Source organism: Taeniopygia guttata, chromosome 3, assembly GCF_048771995.1.
Source record: "Taeniopygia guttata chromosome 3, bTaeGut7.mat, whole genome shotgun sequence".
NCBI classification, from domain to species: domain Eukaryota; kingdom Metazoa; phylum Chordata; class Aves; order Passeriformes; family Estrildidae; genus Taeniopygia; species Taeniopygia guttata.
Genome location: NC_133027.1, coordinates 37,059,635 through 37,072,900, shown reverse-complemented (window position 1 = coordinate 37,072,900; position 13,266 = coordinate 37,059,635). Strand labels below are relative to the sequence as shown.

The 13,266-nt window shown below is 40.5% G+C and overlaps 2 protein-coding genes across 10 annotated transcripts in view; one reads left to right on the top strand and one right to left on the bottom strand.

Moving 5' to 3' along the window:
* Positions 1 to 4,818, bottom strand: part of ORC3 (origin recognition complex subunit 3) — a 34,898-nt gene extending 30,080 nt beyond the window's left edge. The window contains exons 1-3 of one of the 4 annotated variants that reach the window (XM_012572680.5): positions 4,637 to 4,818; positions 2,174 to 2,228; positions 355 to 452 (exon numbers count right to left, since the gene is read on the bottom strand). In XM_012572680.5, the coding sequence (XP_012428134.1) occupies positions 355 to 452; positions 2,174 to 2,228; positions 4,637 to 4,660 (177 nt within the window). In that variant the 5' untranslated portion in view covers positions 4,661 to 4,818. Of the gene's footprint in view, positions 1 to 354; positions 453 to 2,173; positions 2,229 to 4,290; positions 4,417 to 4,636 lie in introns of those variants that run through there. The other 3 variants (XM_002198178.6, XM_012572682.5, XM_072926627.1) reach the window with 3 other exon arrangements.
* Positions 4,428 to 13,266, top strand: part of RARS2 (arginyl-tRNA synthetase 2, mitochondrial) — a 30,187-nt gene continuing 21,348 nt past the window's right edge. Inside the window, exons 1-6 of one of the 6 annotated variants that reach the window (XM_072926629.1) lie at positions 4,428 to 4,446; positions 5,696 to 5,769; positions 6,405 to 6,510; positions 9,316 to 9,399; positions 10,741 to 10,838; positions 11,940 to 11,995. In XM_072926629.1, coding sequence (XP_072782730.1) covers positions 4,432 to 4,446; positions 5,696 to 5,769; positions 6,405 to 6,510; positions 9,316 to 9,399; positions 10,741 to 10,838; positions 11,940 to 11,995 — 433 coding nt within the window. In that variant the 5' untranslated portion in view covers positions 4,428 to 4,431. Of the gene's footprint in view, positions 4,447 to 4,923; positions 5,079 to 5,174; positions 5,521 to 5,695; positions 5,770 to 6,404; positions 6,511 to 9,315; positions 9,400 to 10,740; positions 10,839 to 11,939; positions 11,996 to 13,266 lie in introns of those variants that run through there. The other 5 variants (XM_002198189.7, XM_030267567.4, XM_030267565.4 and 2 more) reach the window with 5 other exon arrangements.

The window sequence follows — 13,266 nt, the reverse complement described above, 5'->3', positions numbered from 1 at the left end:
TGAATCCTGGAACACTGAGGTCAAGACCAGCCTAAAATCCTCAGAGGGCTGGCAAACATTAAGTGAACTACAACAGCAGTATGCCAGGAGTTAATAAAAAAGACAAGTATAGGAAGAGAAGCTTAGAAGCAGAAGCTTGAAGCAGCAAAAGTGTACAGTTCAGTGGTTACAAGAAATGTGTACTTGATGCATTTATTACTTCATATTCTAGACAGTCAATATTTCTGGCCCTCCCATTGCTTTAACTAACTGCCATACACTCTTAAGCATGTCAAAAAGATCTCCAGAAACAAAAAAGCAAGCAGTATTATTACAAATGCAAAACACCACTTTAGTGTAAAGCACAAGACTCACCTCTGTTTCCGATTTGATCTGATTCCATAAAGACTGACAGGTGACAAACCGTAGCTGAGTATCCTCTGAATCATTGCTTGGGCATCTGAAATCATGACCTGGAAACACAGAAAGCATAGGAAGGCACAAATAAGCTCATTAAAACAAAACCTTTTTTCCTCGAGAATAAAAAAAGGACCCAACTGTACATATATATTTCAGGGAGATGACTTTTCTCTTAAGCAATTAATTAATTGCTGGTATTTGGTAGAATAAGCAAGGGAACAAGCAGAATCTATTACCCCAGTATGCGGGCAAAAGGTAAAGAAGAGGCTTCTATCTCGAGTGCTAGATAAGCTAAAGACTAAATCAGAGCAAACAGCCTTTATTATTGAAGTAAAACAAGTATCATCATCATCTTGCTCTTGTTTCAGAAAGCTTTGTGGGTCTACTTGGCTGCCATTCAATGGAGCACCAGCAGTAGCTTGATCTCTAGAAAAGAGCCAGCTGATGAGCATAATCTCCTAAAGCACTAAACCCACCTAAAACAGGTCAGTAAATGACAAATGAGAGACATCCCTCAATCTCTATTTTCATTCTCTCCCCTATCACCTCATTTGTATCCCTAAGAAAAATCACTTGGAATACATAACCAACTCTGATTACACAGATCTTAGACTTTTAGTTGAAGAAAATCCAGCCATCACATTATCTGGTAACATACCAAGGCAAAATATCCTTTTTTCACTACCAAAACTCAAACTATAGACGCAAATGTCCTCAAAAGGCCTTTTGTGGGGTGAGACAGTATTATCAACTATTGTTGCAGAGGAGTTCCACAACTAAAACCTCCTGTTGAACAGGACTGGGCTTCCAGACTGGACAGGTTCACATCCAAGTACATGTTTTAGAGCACCGCTCTAATCAACTGCTGTGAAAAGACAAACCAGCTCACCTTTGCCTCTCTCTTTTAGGGCTAGTCCAGTCAAATTTATTTTTCCGCCTCAAAGCATTTGCCAGCTAGAACAATATGCTTAGTAGTTTATCCAAGCATGTCTAATCTTGCAAAAATAAAAACATAATATCCAGTAAGGGGTAAAATTTCAGTGTGGTCTAAGTGCACAGGCTTTGGTTGTTGCAATGACAAAAATCTGGCCTCATTACCTTCCTCTCCATCTTTTTCTATAAATTGTCAAACCTTTTGACAGCTCTGATGATAAAAGTAGTTTAACCTGGGAATAGAAACAGTAAGTTTCCCAACTGAGTCTCAAATAGCAATTATTTAAGATACATTATTTCTGGTTCCAAGAAGAGTCAGTCCTCAAATGAAAACAGCCACGCATACACATCTAGAGAAAACATATAGCAAGTATTTGCTGGCCACAGCAAATACTAGTGGACAGAAGTCACAAATGGCTTTTCTCTTCTTTCTCTTCCAGAAGAAACTCAGGCAAAATACCCAGAATGAGAGATTTATGGATGGGATACAATTTCTGACTCCCACAGCTTTAAAATGGCTCATTCAGACCTTCAGGTGAATTGTTTGTCTGTTAGCAAAAAGTCTACGGTAGCATGGTGAGGAGTTCTCTTGTAAAAAAAAAAGTGCAAAGACAAAGATGGCTATACAATGTTGATTGCTGGAGATAAAAAAACCCCAGCATTTACTCTAGCCAATAATTTGCTTGCATTCCTCCAAAGAAATGAGTTTTCAGCAATCAAGCAGTAAGAGAAAACCTCACACAGCTACCACAGAACTCATGATATGAACTCAATCAGATATGATGAACCTTTCAGGATTAACCCTTCTGAGAAACAGAAGCATAAATGAAAACATACTAACCTGTTTTATCAGACAATCTTCTCTTCTTGGTACTTGGTTTAAAAACAAAGCAGCCCTAGAGAACAGCAAAAAAAAACCAAACAGACTTCAATATAAGCATCAATCTGACTGGCTCCAGAGGCCACTTTATTGTTCTTTTATTTCAGTGCTCCATTAAACCAATAATTTGCACTGAATTGCCAGCCTCTTAAGAATATCAAGTTACATATTGCCCCTTTGTACTTGTGTTTCAAGCTGGAACGTTAGTGGAAGCAGTAACCCAGCACACTTGTTAGGAATTTTTTTTATCTTTCCACTATGTTTTGCAATTCAACCACCAACTGGGCCAGCAGCAGATTCTTTAAATGTCTCAAAACCTCCAACAGGTTTAGAATTAAAAGGAAATTATTCCCTGGGGACACATCAGTACAGTTGTCTCAGTACAGTTTCAGTTAAATACAAAACGAAAGGTGAGAGGCTGAGATGAATGGAAAACACAATCCAGAATAATGCAATGAGCATTATTAAGTCACTTATAAAGGAAATTACATGCCCAAGCCACAGTGAACTGCATCTCAACTCAAAAAAAGTAGGTGGTTAGAAGCAGAATGACAAATGGTTGGGAAAAGGTTCATATAAAACTCTCTGTTCCAAGGAATTCCTGTAGAGAGAAGTCATCTCCCAGTTAGACCTATTTCATCACACAAGTATTAAGCTTCGAGTTCTTGAAGATTTTTTTCATTTTCTTCTAGAAAATCTGAAACTTCTTCCCCCATCCTCTCTACAAAAGCTCATCTCATTTGAAGAGTTATTGCACTGCCCAACTCTCATGTGAGGTTCTTGTGCTGCAGCAAGGGGGAAAGAAAAACCTAAGTGCTGGAAATAAACAGACTGATTCAATACCATATTTCTCAATGGAGATGCTTACACAAGGATTGCTGAACTCAACCTAGGATAGTTCAGCCACTAGAGTAAGAATGATGTAGTGAAAGTCAAACACCAGAGGTATGTTCAATTTTGATCACAGTCACCAGTCTGTTGAGTGACTTCAGACACGGTATTCCTTTCCTTACAGAAATAAGAAATTGCAGTAAGACACAATCATTTTTATTGACCCTCTCGACAGCCTCACGCACTGGACATGCCTTCAGACACATTCCATTTTACCACCTATATTAAGGACCATTTAAAAACAGCTGGCCAAAAGTTGTGGTTATTCTACAAGTGCTAAACATGCTGGGACAATTTCACTGCAAAAAGGTGACCTACAGATTTATTTGTGCTGCTGCATGAACAAATGGAATTGGCCACAGGAAGTATAAATCATACACACAAAAGAAGAATGGATGCTTAATCAAACCAAACACAAATACTGCTGGATGCTTTGCAAGCATTGGTTTTTCCACACCAGTAAAAGTAGCTGAGAATAAAAGAGAATAAAACTAGAACATAAAACTGCTAAGTATTACATATAAGATGTGGGAAGCAAGGTGAAGGGACATGATTCACTGCCAATCTATCAGGCAACAGCCACTGTCAGAAGTGGAATCCAGCTGTTTCAGATTAACTTTTAAGTTTGTTTGGAAGCACTTCACTTCTGGAAGTAATCACCTGCACAGTGCCTTCCCCACCAAAGGATGCAGCTGCATATCACAGCCCAGTGAAAAACAGTGAGAAGCAGGAATTTTCCTGTGCGACAAAACACACGCTGTGAACCACTGCTGTTGTTCACTGCACGATCAAGCAAGAGATGAAATAAGTGAAGTGTTTCAATCCAACATTTCAAGTCTCGCTATTCACTATCTGATGAAATCACTATCCCTACTGCCTGCTCTGAGCACACCCCACATAAAAGCTTTCAATTCAGAAATATCAAGGCAATAACAGATATTTAACTTTATGTGGTGGGGAATGCACTTTTAGTTCTATTTCTTCGTTGGATTAGTTTTGGTGGGGGGGGGGGGGTGGGGGAAGCAACGAGTGGTGGCAGCAAGCAATGCCACCAAACTTCACGTGGAAGTGACAAAACCTAGAGCCACAACACCCCAGGCTCTGTTCTGGGTGAATTTACTCCAAGTAGGAATGGGCTTCGTTGTGCCAGGAAGGCAGCGAGCTGGTGACGCTGCGGGGTCACTCACCACTCATGGTGTGACTCCAGGACTGCAGGGATAAGGGCTGGACTCGATGGTCCTTGTGGGCCCCTTCCCGCCCAGGATACTCCGGGATTCTGTGGGACTGCAGTGAGGACAAGCAGCGCCTTGGGCAAAGCGAGGCCGGGCATGGATGAAGGGCCAGTAAGGCTTTGGGAAGGGGCGGGCAGCGGAACAGGGCAGCCGGGAGCCTGGGCAGCAGGGAGGCGGGAAAGGAGCGGCTGGAGGAGGCGGGAAGAGGAGCAGGAGCCGGACGCGGCGCAGGACCGCGGGTCCAGCTCCCGCACAGGCCGCGCTGCTCCCAGGGAGCCTCCCGCTCTCTCCCGCTCCTCACCTTGGATACAGAGCACGTGCTCATGTCGCCCCTCGCCCGCCGGTACCGGAGAACAGGAGGAGGAGGAGGAGGAGGAGGAGGAGGAGGAGGAGGAGGAGGAGGAGGAGGAGGAGGAGGAGGAGGAGGAGGAGGAGGAGGAGGAGTTCCCGCGCACGCGCGCTCCCGACGCACCGCCCACCTCCCTGCGCGTCCCCGCGCCGCTGCCCCCCCCGCCCCTTCCCTGAGCAGTGGTACAGCCCCCTCCGCGCTGCGCCGCGCGATTCCTCCACCCCCCAGCGCAACCAATGGCCTCCTCCCCCCGTAGCTGGGAATGGTACGGCCCAGCCCGCCCCTGGGCGGGCGGAAAGGAGCGGGGCGGGGGTGACAAGGGTCGGCCGTGGAGCTTCCGCCGGGCGCTGCGGCCATGGCAGCAGGCTCTTTCCGGAGGAGCATCGCTTCTCAGGTGCGCACCGCTCCTTCCCACGGCTGGCGCGGAGCGGGGGTGCCCTCTGAGCCAGGTGTCCCCTCCGGGCCCTCACAGCGGGTCCCCCTGTCCGGGCTCACAGTGGGCGCGACCCGCAGCCGCGGGCTCGGCGCGCGCTCCCGGCCCGCCTGTGGCGCTTTGGGGCTCCCGCCGGGATTGGGACGGAGTGAGGGGGGATGGCGGCCGTCCCTGGGAGTGGATGCGGCTCTGAGCAGCCTGGCCTGCTGTGGAAGCTGTCCCTACACACGGCAGGGGTTGGAACGAGATGCTCTTTAGGGTCCCTACTAATCCAAACCGTTCTGTCATTCCGTGACTACTTCAGTCCATAAAGAGTTCGGTGGGTTTCTTCGTGAGAAAAAACGTCAATTTTCTGTGGTGTTTTGCCTTGCCTTTTTTCGATGACTTCTTTAATATCTCTTAGGTTTGTATTTTATTGTAGTATTCCCAATAGTTATGAAGACTTGGCTGTTTTCTTTTTTTTACCTGGGCTGAAAATAGATTTCAGATATAAAAGGTGCATCCCCCGTGGGTATTTAAACAGGTAGCAGTATTTTTCCTTGGATCTTTTGTCAATTTTGTCTTGATTTTCAATTTAGCTTTCAAAAGTTTTGGATCTGCCACCAGAGAATTTAATAAAGTCCATATCTGCAGTTCCTGTCTCCAAAAAACGGTAGTTGTTTACATTTTCTTTACAATATTGGTCATGTTTTGTTATTTCATGTCATGCCTGTTATTACAAAAGCTTAACAAGACTTTAGGGGAAAAAATACAGACAAAAACCCCAAACTCTTTATACTAATGTAATTGTTCGATAGTTCAATTGCTTGTATTTTTTCAAGAAAGCTCATAGTAAATATAATTGCTTACAAGCCTGTACAAATAATTGGCAGTGGATGAATGGCAAATGCTTCAAGACTGGTGATCTGAATGTGAAACTGCTTAGAATCAATGTGAAATTATATGGGGTTTTTTTTTCCAGTGTCCTGCTCAAGAGTTGCAGTAATGTTAGCAAGTAAATTTTACTTACTCATGAGCATGGTTTTTGTTTATTCTGAGATGGTGTTCTCACCATATCTACTTTCTGATTGTATTAAAGTAAAAGTGATTTTTGGCCTTCTAGCCCAGCTTTCTAAATATAGTGAATCTTCAGATATTTGTGACTGGGTTATGCTTGGCAATTACACTTGTCATATGCAGAGTCAGCTTGGATCTGCCAAATCTCCCCAGCATTTCAGCAGGTGTTTTTTTTCCTGATTTATTTTGTTTTGTTTTGTTTTTTTTTTTTTTTTGGTTTTTTTTTTCCAGGCATGTTGCTGATTTCCAGCTCTCCATTGCTTCCATAATAGAAAACAGTTCTGGTGATTGCTTAGCACAAGACCTACATCTTCAAGCTCAGCAGCTTGCCGAAAGGGTATGCTGATGAAGTCATTACATGTGTATGTAATAATGAACTTACAGACTAGAGGTGTAAGGGGCATGATAAGGTAAAAAAGTATTCTTTCTGCAAGCATCTGTTTGGGCCAGAGTAGTTTGATGGCTGTGCTTACTGTAATTGTACACAGCATCTTCACAGAGATTGGAGAAGCAGCTTGGCTTAAGGTTCTCGTGAAATTATTGTTTTCCAACAGTTTGAAGTAAACAGTGCTGGTCAGGTTAGGTGGGTATCTAAAAGGTGTGCCATGGTCTGTGCTGCTGTCCAGCACTTAAGGAAGAAATTGAATGTGTGGTAGCTTGGAAAACCAAAGACTACAAAACCCAGCTCTGGAAAGCCAGTGTATAATGTTGACCTGTGGGACAAACAGACCTAACTTTCAAATGTTTATCAGCTTGAAATTGAGTTTTCTTGGAACAGCAGTTTTTTCAGGTGTGCTAGTTTGGGAAGTGGCAGTAGCTGGGGTGTTAATACTGAAAAAAGAACAAATAAAACCAGTTGTGATACTGCTGAGGAGTTAAAACTATTTCTCATGCCATTCTTCACTGCTGAGGTGTTGAAGTTATCCATGTCTTGGACCTGTTCTGGCAAGATAAATATTCTGGCTCAGGTGGAAGAAATGATGATGCACAGATATACAACCAAAAAGTTCTGAAACAACTGAAAGATGATCTAGAAACATGAAATAATTCATGTTGGAAAGGATGTCAGGAAGTTTTCTGTTCCCATATCCTCCCCAGTGCAAGTGTTTTGGATGAAGTTGCTGAGGACTTTTGAAATCCAGTGAGGTGCCTAAAAGCCTCCAAGGATTTGACAGCTTCCTTCTCGATCTGTTTCAATGACTGTATCATCACAGTAACAAGTTTGGTTTTTTTCCCCTTGTGTGTAATTTTAAAAACAGCTGCTATTCCCAGGGTTTAGGGAGCTGCAGGTTTCCTCCCCTCTTTATTGTTTGTGACTCAGTAAATAATCCTGAAACATTTAGCCCTACAGCTTTACATGGAGGAGCAATTTTAACAATAATGAAGAACGGACCATCAATATAAGCCCCCAAACTAAATAGACTATGCCAGCTAGATAAAGGAAAATAAAAATCCATAATCTCTAAGAAAAGTTATTTGTTGGGTGGTGAATGAATGAGATGCATTTAGTTTGACTTATTTAGACTGGTCATATCCAAAGAAGGTAAGCAGTGTATAAACTAGCAAAATATAACTATGTATCTGAAACTAACAGAGAGACAGAAAATTGCAGGCAGTTAGTGGATTTTGTCATGATAAATAGTTGATGGAGTGCCTCAAGGTTCAATAGAATGCTCTTAGTCACTTCTGAGGAAATGGGCCACAGTATTTGAAATACAGGTATTTAGGTTAGGCAAAAAGAGATGGAAGTTTTTCCAGTTGACTAAAATAGCCTAAACAGTAGGGCTGTGAGACAATAAATAGATGAAACAATGTGCTCTGAAGTACTGAAAATTGTCTTTTAGAAAGTCAGAAGGGTCTTGTTTCCCTGGGCTTTTGATTTCATTTGGCTGGCTGATTCCTGTTTCATTTTTTGCACTGTTACCTCTTTGTGGAGGGGACATTGTGTTGGGTTTTTTTGTGCTTCTGTACTGCACAGTGGCATCCTAATCCAAGCCTTGGGCACAGGGACATCTGGTTACTAAAGGACCACACTTGGAGAAGGGCTGGTTAAAGCTGTGGAGAGGACAAATGAACACTCTTATTAAAAACTACTGATGTAACAAATTACAGATTATGTAGAAAACATTTATCAGAACAAATGTTATGGAGAAAGTCCAGTGGGTATTTCTGTTTTCTCTCTGCCCCATAAGTAGAAAGGCCCACTTGTAAAACAGTAAGGTGGAAAATTCAGTGTCAACACAGTAAATGTTTTTTTCATGTAGCTTGGGAGTTAGCATTGGAATTTGTTGTTAGCAGAGCTTGTGAAAATAAAAATTTCAAAGCTAGCTACGATTTCTCCTGGATAGGTCACTCTCCAAGCTGGAGACCCAGCGTGGGGACTCAATTTCCTTTTCATGGTGATGAGCTTCAGTAGGAGTGCAGCTTACCTCTCTCATAGAGTGAGTGAGTAAGCTGACTGAGTGAGAAGGTGATTGTGTTGTATATTTATATGCTTTCCATCCCTCTTCTTCCTTTTCTTAGACAACTTCTTGACTGTGAAAGACAGCTAGTTAAATAAGAAACTCTCATAACTGACAGGTTGAGAGCCAAAGCTCTTGGCTTGTGAAGAGACCCAAATTTCTGTTGACATTAGGTGTTGGTTCACCAAATATGCCTTATGGGTTCAGAATTTTCAAGACCTGTACCTTATGGAATTTCTAATAAATTGACCTTTAATATTTTTATTTTGTGACACAGGGTACTACAGAATGTTGTCACTGAACTTTTTTATTTTTTTGTTAAGTGCTGATAGCTACTGTGTATGTTGTCAAATTTATTTCAGCTTTTGTCTGTGCAAGGAGTTAAACTACTGCTCCCAATCAAAAGAAAACACAGCCTATGAACAGGCAGGGTCTGACATGGAACACATGTGTGGCCTTTCAAGCTGAGTTGTATTCAGAGGTTATTAAGCATCAATGGGAAATAATAAAATTGTCCCTTTTCCAAGAGCATTGAGGAAATGATCCCTTTATGATTGCTTCAAACAAATAAATAACATTTAGTGTTTACAGTGGATTAAATTAATATTCACAGTGGATTGAATGACAGTTTTCTAGTTCATCTGTTTTCATTTACAGTAAGTTTTGTTTTATTCTCTTAGCTGAAATGTGATTCGGTAGTGAGTGCAATCAGTGCTGGTCCAGGAACAGTGAATTTTACAATAAACAGGGAATTACTAGCAAAGGTGAGTAGTGTCTTTCAAATGCTTTAAGCTAAAAATATTTTTTCTCAGTATAAAACTATAGAATACCTACTGTTGTCTTAGGAAGGTATTTTCTATGTAAAATTGTCTTTCACAAGTTTTTCCTGAGGATCCCTGTTGCTGATTTGTTATGTAGGCTTAGAATTTGAAATGAGGCTCAAGAAAGTTTCTTCTTGTGAGGAAACAATGCATTTACTGCCTTCACTGATAATCTTCTTCACTAATAACTCTTCTTTTTCCTCTCTCCTTCTGCTTTAAAATGCAGGCTTATTTACATCTACTTTGAGTTTTTACAGTGTACAACTCAAAAGTTTTGTTCTTGTAAATACTCTTGGTTTTACCTGACATAGAAATATTTGATAGATCTTTCATTATACACTTCACTAAAAAAAAAATTCAAGGGAAAAAAAATCCCAAAGGGACAATGTATTCCTCAATATCCTACTGAAGTATATGTATACCTTGTAACCAAACCAATGTCTATTAGAGAGTAGGTCTATAAGTCAATTTTCTGTATGTGTTTAGCTTGCCTTCTTAGGTGTCGTAATAAGGACAGAATTAAAGGCTTTTTCACATGCCATTTCTTAAAAAAAAATAGTCATTGCAGAAAAACTGTAAAGTGATTTTTTTTGAGTGAGAAAAATTTCCACTGAATGAAGTGAGATTTCCACTTATTTCACCTTGTTAAAGGCTTCTGTTACCTTCAGGAAGCTTGTCCAGTTCATACAGTTTCATAGATTAGGTCTGTAGTGCATTGGCCAGTTTATGTAGTGATCCAGTGCATCCCAGTTTATGTAGGGATGACTTGGTGCTATGAGCACATTACTGACAAAACTCACACAAACTGTCTTGAGGAATATTTTAAGGTTTTTACATTGTTTCCAGACTTTCAAAGCAGGCATATTTTAGTACAGATCATTCATACTGGCCTTAGAGACTTGCAGGTGAGAGAGAGAAAGAAGAATTTTTTAGATACATTAGGGTGGAAGAGTTTGCTTTCTTTGTCACTAAAAGAGTAGAAGGTTTTCCCAAAATTCAGTATTAATTTTTACCAGAACTTTGCCTACAATTTCTCTTAAATTTTTTACTTGATCAGATACAGCCTTCTAAGGTTAGTGGCATTTTTATCTGTGTATGAGACCATGTTTGCTTGGCAAACCAGCCATCTAATTACTAATGTGAATATAGGGTGTGGGATCAGTCTCTTTTGTGGCTGGTGAACAGTTTTCCTGGCGATGCTTTCTGTTGATGAAACTCTTTTGTATGAATTTTTGGTTGGTTGGTTGTTTTTTGTTTTTTTTTTTCTTTTTGATTTTGCTTTAGACTGTGCTGCAGCAGGTGTGGAAAGATGGCTCAGAGTATGGAGTAAAAAGTGAACTTTTCTCTACAGTTCCCAGACAAAAGGCAGTGATTGAGTTCAGGTAAGCACATCTGAGGGGTCCTTTGAGATAAGTCCCTTGTCTGCTGATTGATACTTTCTGTTGATATTCATTGCTGTAATGTGTGATGCCTGTGATGTTAAACCATATTAAACAGTATTATATTTAGGTGTATTTGATACTCTGATATATTCACCAAGTAGAATATAAATTATATTCGGAGATTTGAGGCTTTTTCCCAGAATGTGTTTTTGGTATTAAAGGAGTTCATGCCTTACACAGCCCTCCATTAAAAATATTGTCATTTAATGCATAATAGCATTCAGTTTTTAAGACAGCTTCTTTTTATTATGTTATGAAGAAACATAATCTGAATTTCCAGGCATGAATGAATTTCTTTTTGCTCCTTAATACCTTCTTCCCTGACTTGTTAAAGCAGGCAGGCATTTGTCTGGTTAAATCTTCTTAATTGCTGCCCCCAAAATTTTTGTCCAGTGCGATTTTGTTGATTGTCTCCTACTCATGGAATGAAAATTGGCTGACTCAAATGTTTTATGTATAAATATTTTTGTTGAGTAATATTCCCTCTGCAGGCTTCTGTAGTCATGGAAAGTAAAGACTTGGCTTTAATTTGAAGGTTGAATTTTCATAGAGGAACTTTCTTTTTTTGTTATCTTAGCAAATAATTATGTAAAGAGTTGTTTTTCTTTGTGGGGTGGGCCTTGCTGGCAAGATGGCATTTTGGTTACTGATCCTTGTACACAAGACCTCTCATCCTGGTTTATCTCTGAAAAAGACATAAGGAGAATGATCCCTATGTCCAAAACTTGTAAAAAGTGAGAAGATATTTTTGGTTCTTTGTCACCAGTACAAGTGGGCTTTGGTTAGATTTTGTTGTTGTTGTTGGGTTGGTTTGTGGGATGGTTTAACCACAACACTGTCTGTTAACTGATACTGGAGGGAAAGCTTGTTGGATAGGAAAACTTGCTGTCTAGGACAGAAGCTAATCAGGGAATCTGATGGGAAAAGTGAAAACAGGGCATTTATTTCAGCTCTTCTAGATATAGGAGTTGGATTCTTTTAACTTGGTGATCTGGCAGTTTTGTCCACTGAACAAACCTTATTTGTTAAAATCTGTTACAGCTCCCCTAACATTGCCAAGAAGTTTCACATAGGACATCTGCGTTCCACCATGGTAGGTGAGTGTGCATTTCACTGCTCCTGGAGGGCTGCTTTGCCTGCCTCACGTGATGGGAGCGCTGCTAACATCTCCCTCCTCGGGTGTGAGTGGCTGTGTCAGGCTCCACTTGCTAATTAAAACCTTTCTGATCATTATGCTGGGAAGAAAAGAACGTGGTGTGTTGCTGGCAGATTTATTGAGTCACACATATTATAGTTTTATGACTGTGGATATTAAATGAAGTAGCTTAGAATTGGTGTTCAAAGACACCCAAGGCAGTTTTCATGGAGGTGTTATAAGAGTCCTTTGAATTTTAAATTCGCAATTTGTACTGGACTGCAGAGCAGTTCAGATTGTTATGTCTTGTTGGCTGTCCTGCAAAAAGCTTGCTTTTATATGCTAATTACTTTATGCCAGTACTACTGAGACAGTTGCTGTAATATCTAATAGAATAATTAATAAATTCCTTGTGCTGTGCTCTAATGGTATATGGAAAACTGTGTTTGTCCCTCATTTCCTAATCTCACAATAAAAACTAGTAGGTTGTAGCATAAGATCCTACAAAATCTGTGTATCTAATAATGTATCAGGTTTTAATGATACTTAATTAATCATGTATAGTTATTAATTATGTAAAGTAATTGCTTCTTCCATGACAGATAGTTCGGTGAAATTATGTATTTTGGGCTTTTTTAATATTCCATTTCTGGATCCTTTGTTACATTAAAAAAAAACACTTTCAGAAGTAGTTCTTTAGAGCAACGTTTGTCCCAGAGTAAGACGATTAATTAACTACAGAGAATGGAATTGGAAGTAATTGCAAGCTATAATGTGGTGTTATAACAATACAAGAAGAGAGCTTTCTGCATCCTTTACAACAGTACTGTAATTGTACCCTTGAAGCACAGGAAAATAGAGGAAGGGATGTGGTTGTTTCTTCTTTGTAATTCTAAGGCTATAACTGAGCTCAGGGGAGAGATGAAGGGGTTTTGTTGTAAGAGCATCTGGAACTTATTTATATGTCCTTGCATGACATGACAAGTTTGGAGCATAGTTTAAGTGTAGAGCTCAGAACTGCTCCAACAGTCTATAGAGATTCAGGACTTGATGTTCTCTTTTTAGCATCACAGCAGCAGTTTGTGAGTTTTGAGTGCTTGCCTAACCTGGTACGAGTGTGCCTGATTGTGATGGAATTATGTATAATGCCACTTATTTGTGAGACTACAAGATTACTCTAAAAGATTTTTTTTGTGGTCTCATACTTGGCAATATGTGCACGTACATCCACCT